At 49.1% G+C, this 17,419-nt stretch overlaps 5 protein-coding genes across 5 annotated transcripts; 3 read left to right on the top strand and 2 right to left on the bottom strand.

Moving 5' to 3' along the window:
- Window positions 1-1,094: 1,094 nt before the first annotated feature.
- Window positions 1,095-3,236, top strand: N7508_009294 (serine/threonine-protein kinase; the record flags this gene model as incomplete). Its single annotated transcript, XM_058467357.1, has 4 exons — window positions 1,095-1,514; window positions 1,614-1,661; window positions 1,792-2,036; window positions 2,087-3,236. The coding sequence occupies 4 exons, from the start codon at window positions 1,095-1,097 to the stop codon at window positions 3,234-3,236; spliced, it is 1,863 nt and encodes a 620-aa protein (XP_058315203.1).
- A 1,133-nt stretch (window positions 3,237-4,369) lies between these two features.
- N7508_009293 (uncharacterized protein) lies at window positions 4,370-6,322 on the bottom strand (the record flags this gene model as incomplete). Its single annotated transcript, XM_058467356.1, has 5 exons — window positions 4,370-5,486; window positions 5,539-5,756; window positions 5,806-5,818; window positions 5,875-5,974; window positions 6,064-6,322. 5 exons carry the CDS (start codon window positions 6,320-6,322, stop codon window positions 4,370-4,372), a joined length of 1,707 nt encoding a protein of 568 aa, XP_058315202.1.
- A 2,489-nt stretch (window positions 6,323-8,811) lies between these two features.
- On the bottom strand, window positions 8,812-10,569 carry sxa2 (putative pheromone processing carboxypeptidase (Sxa2); the record flags this gene model as incomplete). The annotated part of the gene is made up of 4 exons (XM_058467355.1): window positions 8,812-9,704; window positions 9,753-9,979; window positions 10,033-10,315; window positions 10,371-10,569. 4 exons carry the CDS (start codon window positions 10,567-10,569, stop codon window positions 8,812-8,814), a joined length of 1,602 nt encoding a protein of 533 aa, XP_058315201.1.
- A 2,053-nt stretch (window positions 10,570-12,622) lies between these two features.
- Window positions 12,623-14,201, top strand: N7508_009291 (MCT family MFS transporter; the record flags this gene model as incomplete). The annotated part of the gene is made up of 2 exons (XM_058467354.1): window positions 12,623-13,971; window positions 14,036-14,201. 2 exons carry the CDS (start codon window positions 12,623-12,625, stop codon window positions 14,199-14,201), a joined length of 1,515 nt encoding a protein of 504 aa, XP_058315200.1.
- A 1,215-nt stretch (window positions 14,202-15,416) lies between these two features.
- On the top strand, window positions 15,417-17,336 carry N7508_009290 (putative extracellular threonine rich protein; the record flags this gene model as incomplete). The annotated part of the gene is made up of 1 exon (XM_058467353.1): window positions 15,417-17,336. The coding sequence occupies one exon, from the start codon at window positions 15,417-15,419 to the stop codon at window positions 17,334-17,336; it is 1,920 nt and encodes a 639-aa protein (XP_058315199.1).
- Between the last annotated feature and the right edge of the window lie 83 nt (window positions 17,337-17,419).

Raw genomic sequence — 17,419 nt, 5'->3', positions numbered from 1 at the left:
CGCATTGCGCGAGAGCACTCTGCGACCAGTGATGCGACCAATGATGGAAGTTGATGGATCTAAAACAAGAGACTTTGTTTCTGCACAATGCAAGGGAGTCGATCAGTCGAGTTTCGAGTCCGATAAGGGCGATTAGTACAGACTATGCTTTGTCAAACAGTTGGAGAGTTGAAAAATGAAGATTGGCGATATTCGTATGTGGCTGGGTCACGTCTCAAGTGTCAACTCTGAGAAAAATGGAGAGCAGCACACCAATAAGGAAGATCAAATGCACAAATGTCAGGCAGATACTATTTCCCCTTGGCCCATGCACTCCACAACTGTATGCTCTTTAACGTCTCTACGGAGCACGGCGGCCTTCGATCTACAGGCCATGTGGATAATCCTTAATCTTTGTTCCTGAGACAAGTGGCTTTCATCTCTTATATCCTCCTTGCGCATGCTTGGATGCAGATATCTGGGAACAGACTTTCACATTCCACTCCTGGTAATGCCAATCTGCCAATATTGCCAATGTCGGAGCCGTCCGCACGAATAGGAACAGTGCAGAGCAATAGAATATCGAACAGACAATTCGAATCCGGATCCAAGCATGTGGCAACGGGTGATGACGGTATATTCTCCACACAAGCCAGGATTGCTGTTCATCATTCGGTCACGGAAACCAACATGGTTGTGAGACCTGGGGTTAGAGAGAGGCAACGGGCTAGAGTGTATACCCACAGATGATAGGACGGAGAAAAGTTCAATATATTAGCAACCGTCATGAGAGTATCAAAGGCGATATATCGCAAACGCGAAGTAATATAAAAAAAAGAAAACAGCGAACAAGTTTGGCGGTGGCCAAGCCGCAACAACGATGACATCGCACGAAGATCGCACGTCGTCATAGGCGTTGACTTCTCCCCCCGCCAAATATCTGACCTCATTTCTCCCCCCTTTTTTTCTTGCTTTTTGACACTGTTGACCTTTTGGTGGAGAAGTCTTTTACCTTCCTTCCTTCCTCTCTTCTTGATTCTTATCTAGACTGTCTTCTTTTCCGACCCCCCCCCCTCCCCTCTGTGACACCGTCGCACATTCTTCTCTACGGCATTATGAGTACGATACAGAATATCAAGAACTTCATTAGGCATGGCAAGCAGGCCCGCCTAGTCACTCCTCACTCCGAACCTACCACCGACGTTTCTACTATTCATGCCGAGCAACAGCGACAGCCATTAGGCCAATTTTCGCCCGCCTTGGAAGCTTTTGGGCCGGAAGGCCGGGCCAATGCGCAGCAGAAGCCCGACTCACAGATCAGGCAAGATCGCTCTGCTGAGATTGAACGCTTAGTCGCAGAAGAAAATTTGAGTCGATCCAAAATGCCCAAATACCCAGGTTTGGATCGCTGGATCCTGATGGAGAAGATGGGTGATGGCGCTTTCAGCAATGTCTACCGCGCCAAGGATAGCACAACGGAATATGGCGAGGTGGCCATCAAGGTCGTTCGCAAGTTCGAAATGAACAGCAATCAGGTAAGACACCAGTGCTTTTCCTTTATTTCCTTGGCTTCTTTCCTTACTACATGGTGCGCAATCCGTCCATGTAGAAAACACCGCCAATATGTTTTGTAGAACGACCCCAACTATCCCACGGTCAAAAAAGTCCCCAAGGCGGCCGAGGTGCGCATTTTTAATTCTCGAGCTCTACCTGTTCTGTGGCAATTGTGACTCGCCTCAGATCAACTGCCCTGTCCACGTTCCTCAAACGTTCCTCATTCACCTCTCTCATCGCTAACACTCATATTTCCAGCGAGCAAATATTCTCAAGGAGGTTCAGATTATGCGCAATCTTGACCACCCCAATATCACCAAGTTGATCGACTTTTCCGAGTCCCGACAATATTACTACATCGTCCTCGAGCTTTGCCCCGGAGGCGAACTATTCCATCAGATTGTGCGATTAACCTACTTCAGCGAGGATCTCAGTCGGCATGTCATCACTCAGGTTGCAGAAGCAATTGAATATTTGCATGAGACGTCAGGTGTCGTTCATCGGTTTGTGGCCCGCTCCAATGATATTGATACCCAGCTAACACTTGCTCAAGTGACATCAAACCCGAAAATCTCCTGTTCTACCCGATTCCCCACGTCCCCACCAAAAACCCCAAGCCCAAGCAACCCGGTGATGAAGATAAGGAAGATGAGGGAGAGTTCATTCCTGGCCAGGGCTCAGGTGGCATTGGCAAGATCAAGCTAGCAGATTTCGGTCTGTCCAAGGTGATCTGGGATAGCCAAACTATGACCCCTTGTGGAACAGTCGGATATACGGCCCCAGAGATCGTCAAGGATGAGCGCTACTCCAAGAGTGTGGATATGTGGGCCATGGGATGTGTGCTCTACACCCTGCTTTGCGGTTTCCCTCCATTCTACGACGAAAGTATCCAGGTCCTCACCGAGAAGGTCGCACGTGGTCAATACACCTTCCTGTCACCATGGTGGGACGACATCTCCAAGTCGGCCCAAGACCTGATCTCCCACCTTCTCACCGTCGACCCCGAGAAGCGGTATACCATCAAGGAATTCCTCGAGCACCCTTGGATCCGCGGCACAGACGAAGAGACTACCGCCGCTGCAGATGCTCCCCCTTTGGCCACACCCCTCCAACCCACGGAGAAGGATCAACACTTCGACTCAGTCAGCGCCGAGCACGGCCCCTACCAACCCGCCAGTGCCCGTTTTCTCGACCAGCCCTCCGTAACATCCGACCGCCGTATGGACTTCCGATCCCCCGGCGCATTCAACCTCCGCGAGGTCTTCGACGTTGGCTACGCAGTCCACAGACAAGAAGAGGAAGGCAAACGCCGCACCAATATGCGCAACTCCAACCGCAGCGGCACAGCTGGGTTCCAATCGGCCCTCGGCGCCCTCAACGAAGACTACGACGACGAACCAGAATACAGCCACCGCCTAGGCGAGCAGCCCCCACAAAAGGTAGCCAAGGCCCAAGGAACAGGCGAGATGGCTGGCATGGAAGCCAAGCTCCGCTCGACAAATCTCAGCAACCAGAGCAGCGCTGCGCAAGCACGAGCCGCTCCCCATCAACAGAAAGCCCGCCAAGGCTACGGCATGCACGATGCTAACGTCGCCTCAGCGGCCAAGAGCACAATGCGCAAGCCCCAACAACCCTTCGAGCTGACCCTCGACGGCGCCACTCTCCTCGAAAAGCGTGGCCGTCGTAATCAGCCGGTGGCATAGACAAGAACATACAAATATTCAGGGCTAAGCTCTTGACGTCTTCATAACTTTTCCAGCACTTGCTTATGAGCGATGTTCATGTTCTCTACGGATCTCCTTTTTCTCATATTTTCTTCTTCGCTTCTTATTCTGAGTTGACCCTATCTTCTTCTCATGGCACTGTCTCTTTATCTTTATCTTCATTCTTATCTTCTTTTCTCCCCTTTTGACTTCATCGGTTTCGAGCTGTTTGCGCGTTAAGGATTTTACCCGGCGAAGAATATCTGCATGCTTCTGTGGTCTCGATTGGAAAATGGGGGATGTGCGGTTTTCTTCTTCGTGTTCTATGAGTTGTGGTGCTTGCCTGGGCTGGAATGGAGTTGTTTTTGCTCTCTTTGCTATCATTTCATAGGGTCTACATATTTGTTAAGGATTTTCTATTTTTTTTTCTTAAACATCTTTCTTCGTATTGTTCTTTGGCGTTTCTGACTTGAACTAATGCGGCAAGATCATGTCTGGTTCTCTTACGGTCTAAGTTGGATATCCGTTTATTGCCTGCTTTACTGTTCTCGCTTCCTTCTTGTAGTCGAAAGTACTTCCTTCATCTTGCAAGTTTCAAGGTTCCTTGGCTGGGTATGGATGGTTCTTACGTCATAAGTTATCACAATAAAACCTTGGAAAATGGGCGTCTGGCAAGGAATGTGATATCCGAATTGCTAAGTACTAGAAGCTAGAAATAGAATTCGAACTCTGATAATATGGGTTGCATTCATGATACACACGTAAATCATCATAACCATAACTAGCAAATCGAATAATATAACATAATCATGGAAAATATGTAGGGTAGTAATCGTACATGTTCACAAATATCACAAAGTTCGTATCTGATAGGGAAAAATTTTCTATTCGAAGAAGGTCCCTTGGACCGATTGTAGACGGGAAGAAGTGTCGGCGTCAACACTCCGTCTGGCGCGGATCTTTGGTGGAAAGCAGTATACACCTCTGTTCATCCATTGGTCTCGTTCAGATCGCGATTAGGATGTCGACGTGGCGAGATCTGCTTGCCACTTGCTCTTTTGTTGTATGTTTTTTATTGGTGTATCACGCAATTCTTTCGGGCATTGAATGAATCACACTGGCCGTGATGATCCTCACAGCGTCTGCTTACCTCGAGTTTCAATAGGAAGGAGACACATAGCAACAAACGAAGCCAGGATCAATGCACCAGAAGCATAAATAGGCGCGTTGGGGTTTGAACTGCCGGCATAGATAGCCACAAGGGGAGCACAGAGACCAGCGATGCGGTTCAAGCAACTGGAAATACCAGTGCCGGTACCACGGTTAGGTGCAGGGAAGGTCTCCGGTGTGTAGGCATACAAGACACCGTACATGATGTTCTGGAAGAAGGCCTCAAGACAACTGCACAGCAGTTGGATGTCGGAGTTTGTAGAGGCAGTGAAACAGAACAGTAAGACTCCGGTGATAAGAGTTGCGATTGCCATTGTGCCCTTGCGACCAATGTATTTGATCTCGACGGTCCAACAGGCCAGAATTGAGCCAGGGACACCGACGATGGAGGTGATGGCGTAGTTGCGGTAGGTGATGTAGTTGGAGTTTGCTTCACCGCCGGATGTGGCAAGGTATTGGGGCAGGAAGGCGTTGAAGAGGGGGTATCCCATGCCAATGGTGGCCCAGCAGAACCAGAGCAAGACGGTGTTGAAGCCCATGCGCTTGTTGGCGAAGAGGGGGCCGATGCGCTCCATGGAGAACTTGGAGAAGAAGCGGCCAATGATTTGTCCGTAGCTTAGCTTGGCCTTCTCTTCCTGGGCCTCGGGGTATCCGCCAATCTCGTTAAGGATCTCGTTGGTCAACCAGGTCTGCGTGCGGTTCTTGTAGGCGATGCCATGAACGGAAGCGACGGCTTCTTCCTGACGGCCGCGAGAGAGCAAGTACTTAGGAGACTCGTACAGGTGGAAGAAGAAGAACCGTAGGATGAACATGACAAAGGTGATGGCGCCCAGAGTAAGCACCAGATAGCGCCATCCCATGTTCTTCTCCTTGGTGCAGCCCTCGTAGCCTGTGCAGCTGAAGTTGGGGATGTAGGCCCAGGCAAGCAGACTGCCGATCAGCTGGCCGACAGGCCACCAGACACTCAGCATGGTCAACATGTTACCGGAGATGAAGGGCAAGAACTCCAGGAAGAGGGCACCATCGACGGGCAGATTACCACCCACACCAAGACCCAGACAAGCGAAAAGAGCACATGTTCTAGAATTTCGATTAGCAAAATGTTATACTGTTGTTCTATAGGAGATCTTACCCAATCCAGGTAGGGCCACCACCCGCAGCCAGGCCGAAGGCACCAGCCAGGAATAGTGTAGTGTTGAAAGCAAGACGACGGCCAACAATATCAGAGGCAATACCCCAGAATGAAGCACCGATGCAGAGACCCAAGAACAGAGCACAGGTCGTGAAACGCACCCATGTACTGGAGAGACCGAATTCGTAAGAAATGGGGGTCAAAGTTAGGGCAACTCCCTAAACATGATTAGTTCAATCCACGTGAGATCTAACAATCATTTCTCACCTGAAGCCAGAGGCTAGAAGATAGATGTTAGTAATTTGATTGTAGCAAAAAGAAAGGAAGAAAGCTTACTTGTCCGCAGTCCAACCAAACCCACAAAGGAAAAACAGCTGCCACTGATACCGGCCCATGCCAATATCCTGCAAAGCTCTGTTGATTACCTTCGCCTTGCCTGTATTGAATTAGCCCAACCCCCAAGAATCAAGTCACATGAAACTTCGGCGGGAGCGCACATAGAGCTCACGGGAGAGAAGAACGTACGATCATAGGCCGAGTCATGAGTCGCAGTAGCAACATCGGACTCAATTTCTGCGCGGAGGGCTTCCAAAGTCAATGTAGAGCCAGTTTGAGAGCCGGCAGCGCCGTTCTCGGAAGAAGACGCCAAGTCCAAGCTTTTGGTTTCCTTGTCGTCCTTCTCGGTGAGGGTAGGGCTATGCGCGGGGGCACCAGCCAGCGGGATAACGACACCCGGGAAGTTCTGGCGGTCCTTTTTGAACGGGTTAAATTTTTCGAGACCCATGATGATTCTATGTAAATGGCGCTTTGGAAAAGAAATCGGGAAAAATCGCCTGCGGGAATTGCTGCTATCTGTCGAGTTGGTCGCGTGGTCTAGTCCGTTCGAGTTTCGCAAGGGAAGTTCAAAGTTGGCAAGTTAAGACGAGTCTACGGATATGAGATGTTGCAATCGGGTCTTTTTTTGTTGAGTTCTGGGGATGTTCTGTCGTGAGACCGAAGTTGGCGCAAGGACTGGTCTGGATCTGGGCTAATCGCTATGGATGCTTTGAAATTGTCGCTTTCGCTGTCGATGCCGGTATATTGCTGCCGCCAAGGTGATGCAAGATCGCTTGCTACTGAAGTGCGGAATCGGATTGAAGGGAGTGATTGGCCTTCGTTGGAAACAGATATCTTGACTTTCTCAGAGTGATTACTCCGAGGATGTGAACCACAGATGAAAGGATAGATAGAAAGGTAAGGCAAGCCTAGAGTAGCTGAACCAGAGAGGGAAGTGGACAAAGAAGAAAGAAGGTGGGTTCTGCTTTCTTCTGTATATAGTCAGTTAAATTACCATATTCCCCGATTGGGCCTAGTGTGTAAAGTTGGTGGAACTGTGACATGTAACAATACAGGACTGGCTCGGAACTGGGGTACTCATACATGTTTTCCATAGTTCAGTAACAACATCCACTCGGTTGTCCTCGGGCTACTTGCGGTTAAATTGAGAGAGAAACTTGACTTAGTCAGATATCATGAGAGGCTAGACTATGACTAGAGTATAGTGGCTGACGGCACGTCTTAGGGGCTCATTAGCCTTTGGTGGCACGAGCCTCTCCCGAGTTGAGCGCCACCAAGGGCAACATTCCTTTCAGCCTCAGCCTCTCTCTCTCTGGCCGCAACAATTTCATGGAATCATGGGATTGCATTAGGAAGCTCATCTGGAATTCAACAGATGTCGGCCGTGAGTCGGGTTTAACAATCATACGCAAGGGCCCGAATGGTAGCACCAATGAACCCCCAACAAACTCGCGACACCAATTTCCCATTGGTAGTACGCGATCCACATAGGAAAATTTTCGCAAGACCATTTTCATGTAGGACATCAAGGCCGGATGCAATGTGGTCCACGTGCTTACAACGTCATCTCGGACTCTATCTGGCTTTCCTGTCTCCAGATCTTCAATTATATCATTGTAGATTACTGTACAATGACCGCAATATACCACACGAGCATGAACCCCTGTAAATCCAAGCCCTAACAGGAAGATCAAGCATGCAAAAGCTTTGAATATCCCTGAGCGCCCAAAGCGCCTAGGGCTTGGCGAGGGCGTATCTATGCCGCATTTGGATGGGACTAGTTTTGCTCTTGTCCAATTATGTTGAAGTATAATCTTATAAATTACACTGCTGATAAGATCATGACTCTCCCCGTGGAGGTGGAGAGTCCTCGGCAATACCCAGTACTGTACGTATACATCTCCACTGGGATTTTTGACTTGGCATGGGCTGGTATGTCAAGCATGTAAACTGGGAAATATTACACTAGGGATAGGCTTTGCCTTCTGAGTGGCGGTTTTGCTGGTGTACGGCTAAGACACCTACCTTTTCGTTGGAGCCTTTGATCTTGGCAGTCTTCAACTGCGCAAGGGTTGATCGCGTGGGCTCGTATGGATGTATTACTATGCAATGTGAGGCTCGTGTGACCAGTTTCGTCGACGTATTACATTACTTCGTACATTGGAAGCAATGGTCAAGGGTTGTACAGTCGATTCTACTACCCAGCTGAAGTATGATTCATGGAGATTTCTCATCTCGTATTCATAGAGCCACTGCTGCACTGTCACCTGGTCAATTCAGGAACAACTAATTCAACGGGCTCTAAGATGCATATGTCCATGTATGAATCCATTACACTTCATTCTCACAGACTAAAGATTCCATCTCATAAAGGGAAGGGATCCACTCGGGGGAGAAGCAGGAGATAAACTTGCATGGAAACCTCTAGTCGAGGGAAATTCAAAGAGTGAGTAGATGACAACATGGCTCCGTAAACAAATTACATACACTGCTTATTTTCTGATATCTGTGACATTGCCGGGAGGGATAACTTTACTCAAAGCGGCAGGCAATTTCCGGTGGCTGTGATATCGCCAAACGACGATACTTTGATCAATCACAACAGTGATTCAACATGTGTGATAGGAAAATTGGGAAACAATCAACAGTTCCCGGTGCACTGAAACATCTACAAACCATGCACGTTTAGCCAATACCGGGAAGTCAATACCACATGGAGATACCGTGGCTATATCCGGGGTAAAGGTTAAGCGACGATAACAACGATCTACATCCCTAGATAAGTTGCGGTCTGTCTCGGAAATACAAGTTTGTATATTTCATTACTGATTCTGATTTGTATGCAAAAAATGACATACTAATATCCATTATGTACTCAACCCCTTCCTCAATCCACATATATATCTTCCCACCATCTCCAACTTAGATACACCCCACTTAAATGTCCTCAGTCCGTCTAAGCAACCACTCAAGATGCCTATAAGCAGCACGAGGCTGATACTGCGGCTGCATATGACCAGACTGATAAGTCTCAACCCACATAAGACCACGCTCATAATGCTGAACACCAATAATACCCTGTGGCCCATCGAGCTCAGAAGCCCCATTCTCAGCAAAGACATCAGCATACAGCAGATCAGGAATCTGGATATCAATAGGCGTAGAAGGCTTCTCCTGGAATCCCAGATGACCATTCCAAGTCATGTTCTGGATAGCCATGAGCGTGCCGTTCGTGATGATAACCATGTCGAAGTCACCGTTCCCAATCAGGACGCGGTTCGTAGCTTCGATGACTTGTGGTAAGACGTGCTCGATTGGGTTTGCGGAAATGTCGCCTTCTTGTTCGGGGCCGGCATTGCCGCCGACGAAGACGGCTTCGTTGGAGCATTCGGACCAGGTTATGTTTGGGGCGTGGAGGGCGTCTTTTACGTCTGCGCGGTCGAAGTAGACTGTTGAGCCTGCGGCTTGGTAGTCTAGTGAGGTGGGGAAGGCGAGCACATCCCAGAGAAGGGGGCACATTAGGTTGATTTCGTAGAGGTCGAAGCAGGGGTTGATGTGGAAGACTTCGTCATAGACTAGGTCGAAGAGGTCACAGTCAGCGTCTGTGGTGTAGTTGAAGATCATCGGGGGTTGGTGTTCGGGTGGTGGGAAGGTGAGGTATTTGTCGATGAATTCTTCATATCCGCAGGACTTATGCTTCTTCTCAAGCTCTGCCATGAATGATTCGTTAAAGTTGAAGAGATTGGCATTTTGCTGGACGAAAGGCACGACGGGGACTTCTTCTTGCACGTAGTCGAATTGTCCGATACATGGGTCGTATGCCAATGCACCTGAGATATGTCAGACAAGGTTCAGTCCTTGGCATCATCATCACTTACCGTCAAGGTCAAAGTATTCCTTGTCCTTCTCATCCAGCATGGCAGCGGAGATATAGGGCACATATCTTCCGGCATAACTCTCTCCAGTGACATATATCTTGAAGTTCTTGATTCCGAAAAGCTTCTGGAAGTTCTTGAAAAATTTGATGAAGTCCTGCGCAGTCTCCTCTTGAGAATCGGCAGTTGGGGTACCAATTGAGTATCCCGTTCCGACAGGTTGATCAACCCTTCACGACTTTAACAACCAATCCACAATTTAAATCCAGGGTAGAATACTCACCACAGCACATTAGTCAAGTTAACCCAAGCATAAGGGTTCTCAACGGGCGCAAAAGTACCCGGTTGCCACAAAAACCGACCAGTCTCCTGCAAGAAACTCTCCATAGAACTACATCCAGGGCCACCATTAAGCCAGATAGTGACTTCATCAACAGGCTCATTGATTGTAGGCTGGAAAACAAAAAACAGCGCCCGAGACTCATTATGCTGATCAATTGGCACCAAACCAGAGTACATCTCGCCGAGATCAAAAGGAACATCGGGTAGGGAGTCCACCAAGTAAGCTAAAGATCCATTAGTTCCACTTGACTGGACTTATCATCGAGGGTTAGCACCCACGCTTAGTATGCTTGCTCAAAAAGCGAAAATCCTTCTTAGGATGCGAATTCTCCTCATTCCGAGCCTCAATGGCTCGTTTCGCCCTTTCCTGAGGCGCGCGTGCCTTTTGTCCGAATTTGCCATGCTTGGAGGCATCCACGACACCCGAGCCCAGTGACAGGGCCAGGAGTGCAGGTGTCAATACTGATTTGAGCAACATTCTGCTGGGGTCTGTTTGGAGGGCCCGAATCAGAAATTAAAAGGGAGGTGGAGTGTTCTTTCGGTCATTTGAGTGAGGGGAAGCACAGCTATATACCCCAGGACTGGTAGAAGGTGATTGGAAGATTGGAAAACTTGCTTAGCTTCGGACTATTTGATGCTTCTTCTACGCCTCCGCGGCCCCTGTCGACTGTGATTCCCCACTGATATCGGTTTCGGCGGGGTCTGTGGCCAAACCCCGGAGACGGCTGTTTGTCTGTTAGTCTACTAATTTGCCACTATTTTGTTTTTCATTCACATTTTTGGTTGTATAATTCTCATTTCAGCAAGACTGCTGTTTGGTTAAATGATTCATGCATCGTCACCACTTTATTTGCAGCATTGAGGGGATTATGCACAGATGTGACCAGGGTCGGAGCAGCGACGGATTCCGGCTAGAACGACGGTTATCTTTTAATTTGAGATAGTAAAGCTTGTATATGAAGAGCAAATACAGCTTTCAATTGGCTCGATTACTGTGTATCCCCTCACTAAGCCGTCGGTTAAGCACCATAGCCTCCACTTCCATCATGCAAATCGAAGTGTATGAGGTTGCCTGACGGTGGCTTGGGACAACCGGATCGCAGCAACCGCCTGGTGGCGGATATGTCTGATTTCTTTGTTGAGATAGTTATGATCTAATATTCGTAATAACCGGGTGACTCATCCAGATACACTGAAGATGGCCGAATCATGTCGCCCCCTGACTATATCCATTGAAAATGCGGGGAGCGGGAACGGCCGAGGTCGCCAAAACAACCACCTCGTGGGAGATGGTACCTGAATATGATTATGCCTGTGCCTGCAGCTTAAGGATTGAAATATGATGCCAAGCTTTCAGTGATGCTTGTTCGCCTGCGATCAGCTGGTGAGGCTTGGTACATGGGACTGATAAGGGTATAGGCCGTTTGCGGCAGTTGCGTTATCTAAGCCTCGGCGCTCACCGAATCAATGTAACTCATTGATAACGACATAGAGTAGCAGATTGTGTTGTTTTAATGAGCAAAATAAAGTTGTCAAGTCTATTTCGTTATATAATGGGTGTAAAAGCAAAAAATCAAAAAAAGAAATGGACTCGCGGGGAATCGAACCCCGGACCACTCCCATGCTAAGGGAGTATTATACCACTAAACCACAAGCCCAGTTCGATGGAAGGAACCAGCTCAAAATGAAATATGTTCCAAAACTACCACACCGGACAAATTCTGTCAGCATTGAAATTAATTATCACGAGCACCTATGCGTAGATGTCTCTTTTTAGTAGATCTTCTTATGCTATGTGATGCAAGATAGTTTAGCAGTCATTTACTCATCTTTTTTCTTGCTATCGTGAAGGTTCTTCGTCGATTGACTGGTTATATATTTTCTCATCCAGACCAGTCTGGGATATGCAGTAGCCATAATGATGATGGAGATGCTAGGTGGACTAGTTTATCTTTCCACTGTATAATAGCTCTAACAATTTTTACTGAAATACCAGAAAACGACAAAGGGTAGCCAGCTCAGTGTTACTGGCATGTAGTAACCCGCCAACTATGTCTATAGCGTAGCCCTAAGTTCAGATATCTTGACCTACCGTAAGATAGCATCCCTAAAGATCCTGAGAACTCCTCAAGCTCAAGGATATAGTTTCCATGAGTCATAATCCCAAAATACGGTGAAAGACCAAGTCATTGGCTTAGGTATACATTGTCTTGGCTGTGCTGGACCTGCCCGATGTTGTTAGCTCCACTCCACTCGGCGGCTGCCAATAAACTTGCGATCTGATTTTTCCAACACCCTCAAAGAGGACTAGAGAGGAATAGAGAGGACCAGAAGCCGCCCTAACACCAATGGGAATCATTCCGCGCAAAATTTCACCATTGCATTTGCATATGACTCCAAGTCTCGATTGCTAATACCGACCCCCTCTTTATCTCAACCTCACCCCAGATCCCCCAGATTCACAACTCTCAGACAAGCCACCTTCAACGTGGAGAAAACGCGGAGAATTATACATCGGCTCTTTCCGTAGAATGTCCACCAATGTTGGGTCCGCCAATACCAAGTCTGGCGACCATGGACCTGATATCATGACCACTGCCGCAACCGAGACGGTCCTTACTGAAAAGAACACTGTCAGCGTGGATCAAGAGCAGACTAAAGCTGAAGGCACAGACTATGAAAAGCATGCCCAAACCGACTTGACCAACCACGCCTCGGAGCGAGAACCCACACAAGATGAAGTCTACCGAACAGCATCTACAGTGGCCCCGTCTCACAGATCAGCCCAAAGAGACCCTGTCAGTCGCGTCACGACGGATGCAGAAGGCAACACCTACCCCGAGGGTGGCCTCCAAGCATGGTTGGTAGTGCTAGGTAGCTTCCTCGGCCTATTTGGGTCGCTTGGGCTGGTCAACACCATAGCCACCTTCCAAGCCTATATCCAAACCCATCAGCTGAAAGAATACAGTGCTGGAAGTATTGGATGGATCTTTGGAATGTTCGCATTCCTGACCTTCTTCTGCGGAGTACAAATCGGTCCTATTTTCGACGCACGTGGCCCACGCCTCCTCGTATTCGCAGGCTCCGTTTTTGAAATGGCCATGATCATCCTTGTTGGTTTCTGCACTGAATATTGGCACTTCATGCTGGTTATTGGTGTTCTGGGTGGAGTCGGAGCCTCTCTCATCTTCACCCCGGCCATCTCGGCGATCGGCCATTTCTTCTATGAGAAACGTGGAGTCGCAACTGGAATGGCTGCTACCGGTGGTTCCATTGGAGGAATCGCCTTTCCTTTGATTTTGGAAAGCCTATTTCCCAAGATTGGCTGGGCTTGGGCGACCCGGGTTGTTGCTTTGATCTGCTTGGTTGTACTGGGGCTCGCAAACCTTCTCATCAGATCTCGTCTGCCCCAGAAGCCATTCTCCAAGGAGAATATTCTCCCTGATTTTCGCATCTTCCGCGATTCTCGGTTCGCATTTACGACTGCTAGTGTCTTCTTCATCGAATGGGGTCTCTTCGTGCCGATTAGTTATATCTCATCCTACGCTCTCGATCACGGGTTCTCAACTCAGTTCTCCTATCAAATCATCGCCATCCTGAATGCCGGTTCATTCTTTGGCCGATGGCTTCCAGGCTTCTTTGCCGATTTCCTGGGTCGCTTCAACACCCTTATTGCAACAGTAGCGCTCTGCCTACTCTGCAATGCCTGCCTGTGGCTTCCAGCGGGGAGTAGTATGGCCCTACTGATTGTATACTCCGCACTTTTCGGTTTCTCCAGTGGAAGTAACATCAGTTTGACGCCTGTCTGTGTCGGCCAACTCTGCAAGACCGAAAACTACGGCCGGTATTACGCTACTGCCTACACCATTGTCAGCTTCGGGTGAGTCCATTCTTATCTTACTTTCTATCTGTGATGTCACACAACTAACATATGTTCGCCACAGTACTCTGACCGGAATTCCCATCGCCGGTGAAATCCTATCGCGCTGCAATGGTTCATACTGGGGTCTGATCACATTCACTATCGTCTGCTACGCGGCTGGTCTGGCATGTTGCACCGCCGTAAAGGTTATTGAGGTTGGCTGGCGTAACCCCCTCGCAATCTACTAATCCCGAACTTGGTCTTCGAACTCGGATACTATATCCTACCTCGGTGGTCCAACATTGGTACCTGGTAACACTGACACGATTCATGATTCACAAATTAAAAGGGTAGACATAAAATGGGGTATTTTCCAAGACTAAGACCATTGCTTCGTTATTCTGCTTCAATTTTGGCTTTTACAGCGATAACACGAACAGCTTGCATCCATAGCCAAATTTCCAATAGCCTTTGTTCATTGCGTTATCTGTTGTACATACTTTCATCTAATATCTATTATTTTGTGATGCAGACACCGAACCACCGTTGTAAAACTATAATTATAGACCGCTGCAATGATTCCATAGAAATGATGAAATGAGACCCAATTTGGGAGGCGGACATCACATCCCGCTCCAGGGCCTCAAGCGGATGACATTTCCTCACCCGAGTAACCCGGTGAGTCTATGCACACCAGGAACACTTTTGTTATTGAGACCAAAATGGTTCACTAAGTATATGAGCCAAGAGAAGCCAGTTTCTATGATACTAATCACAGCTATAGACTATCCAGATTCAATTCAACAACATAGGAACGTATAATAGTTGCGCCGACTTAGGGCTGGAGCTGACCAGGGCGTATAAAATATCCGCAAGAACAAGCCCAACCCCTCCCCTGATCTAAACATCTAGTCACAATGATGGCGACAAAGTCCCTCACAAACCCATGGATTGACACCTGGGAATGAATTCCAATAGGACAGCCAAGTCCCCCTCTCACCACGGAACCACTATTTAGTCCACAAGAGGCAAGATAAACAGCGATATCACATCAAAGCACTAGACCTTGTCTTTCTGACTCTTTCTGATGACATTGAGTGTTCATCAGGCCATCATCCATTTCTTGTCTTTCAATAAATACACGACGTGATGGCCACGTCTTTCTTCTGCTGCTTCCCTACCTACCTGGAATCCTTGCTTTCTCTCTCTTTCGTCTTGGATTGCTCTATCCTGCATCCAAGTTGCTATTTTGCTTTTGCTTCATATCTTTATCTTTGCTTTGGATCCTGACGTTGTGCTTGATATTGCTACCACCCAATTCAGTCTTCAATTCAAAAGCGATCTATCTGCACAATTGATATTGCTATCTCTGTGTCTATCCTTCTTCCTGTGCCTGTCCAGTTAGGTTAGCCTTGCCTTGCTCAGACATCCTGCACATACCTCGCTACGTTGCTGTCTAAGTTATGTTTCCGAGAAAGTGCCTGCTGTTGCTGGCCTGTTCCTGGACGCTCCTCCAGCGCGTTGCGGCTGCTCCAGATGTCGCGCTGGAGCCTAGTCTTGACGATCGCCGCCGTCTCGAAGAGCGGGATTTGGAAGAGCGCCATAATCACCCCAGTCTTGAGAGCTCGTTGCTTTCGGTTATAACAGAGGAGATGGCGTCCTCGACTCACCGCACCAGTGGCGGCGGTGAGACTACTTCTCCGGCTGGCGGTAGTGGAACTACTACTACCAAAGAGGGTGGAGGTACCACTTCCCCTACTGGAGGTGGTGGAACGGAAACCTCGCCGGCTGGCGGTACGGAGACTGGAACTGCCACCACTGGCACCACCAGTTCTTCGACTGGTGCTCCAGCTGGTTCTTCCATTGGCCCCTCGACTGGCACTGCCGAAACACCCACCACTCCATCATCTGGCGGCCCTGGAACTATCACTGGTCCCAATATCAGTCCCTCGACTGGTGGCCCTGAGATATCCACTGGTCCCAGAACCAGACCTACCACAGGAGGCGGTTTTTCGACAACTGCTACCCCCGAGAGCCCCGGCACTGGAGGACCAACCACTAGCCCAGTGACCTCGCCTGGTGAATCCACTTCTCTCACCGGCGGCAGTGAAACACCTGCAACCCAGTCTTCCACCACTGAAGCCTTTACCACCTCCCCCACTGGCGGCGGTGGTGGAGGTGAAACCCCAAGCCATGGCGGCCAGACTTCTCCTACTAGTGGTGGTGGTGGAGGTACCGCTGAACATCCCAGCACTACTCACACTACTACCACTGGCGGTGGTGGAAACGGTAATACCGAGCGGTCCACTACTCACACTTCTACCACTGGGGGAGGTAGTGGTACTACTGAGCAGCCTACCACTACTCATCCCTCCAACACTGGTTCTACTGGCGGTGGAGGTGGTGGAGGTGGTGGAATTGGTACCGAGCATCCTTCTCACACTACTGGAGGAGGAGGAAGTGGTGGTGGCACCACAGCACCAGGAGGTTCTAGCGGTTGTAGTGTATGTCCCTCGGGTCCGAAGGATACTGTAGTTATCCCTGTCGAGCCTGTGACTGTCACTTGTCCCCCTGCTGTTACCATCACTGTCACTGCTACTCCATCTTCTGGCGGTGGATGTCCCTGCCCCACTGAAGGTGGTGGTGGTGGAGGAGGCAACCCAGGCGGAGGCGGCGGTAACCCCGGTGGTGGTGGTAATCCAGGCGGCGGCGGAGGAGGAGAAGGAGGAGGAGGAGAAGGAGGAGGAGGAATCACCACAACTGGAGGAGGAGGAGGAACCACCACAACTGGAGGTGGTGGAGGTGGCTCAACCACAGGCGGAGGAGGCAGCTCAACAAGAGTCCCTCCCAGCAACAGCGGCGGAGTCACAACATCCACCAGAACCAGCACTAGTACCAGCACCAACACACGCACCTCGACACCCTTCATCCCAATCAGCACCAGAGAGAGAACCAGCAGAATCACAAACTCGAGTCCTGCTACCAGGACTACTGCCTCTACCTTGAGTACCTCGACTTCCAAATCAGAGACTACAAAGTCCGAGACAAATTCTAGCACCAGAGAGAGAATCAGCAGAAGCACAATCTCGAGTCCTGCTACCAGGAATACTGCCTCTACCTTGAGTACCTTGACTTCCAAATCAGAGACTACAAAGTCCGAGACAAAGTCCAGCACTAAGTCTGGCCACGTCAAGCCAACCCAGCGGGCATATGTGGTTCGACGAGCGGCAGTTGGAAACACCCCAACTACATTCAGCAACTCGACCATGTCGAATATGACTATTCCTGCGAATGGCACTAAAGCCCCGTCTGAGCAGGCCACTGAAGCTGCGCCTGTGCCTGTCTTCTTGCCCCGCTTCCACCGTGGTCGTTTCAGGGCTTAGATTGTTTAGGTTCCTGTTGGAGTTGAAGAGTGGTTATCCTTATTCTGTTTGTTGTTTAGATGAGAGTTTCGGCTTTCCTGATA

This window comes from Penicillium antarcticum (genome assembly GCF_028974205.1).
Source record: "Penicillium antarcticum strain IBT 31339 chromosome Unknown utg000009l_segment0_segment0, whole genome shotgun sequence".
NCBI lineage: Eukaryota > Fungi > Ascomycota > Eurotiomycetes > Eurotiales > Aspergillaceae > Penicillium > Penicillium antarcticum.
This window is presented reverse-complemented; position numbering and strand designations above follow the sequence as displayed.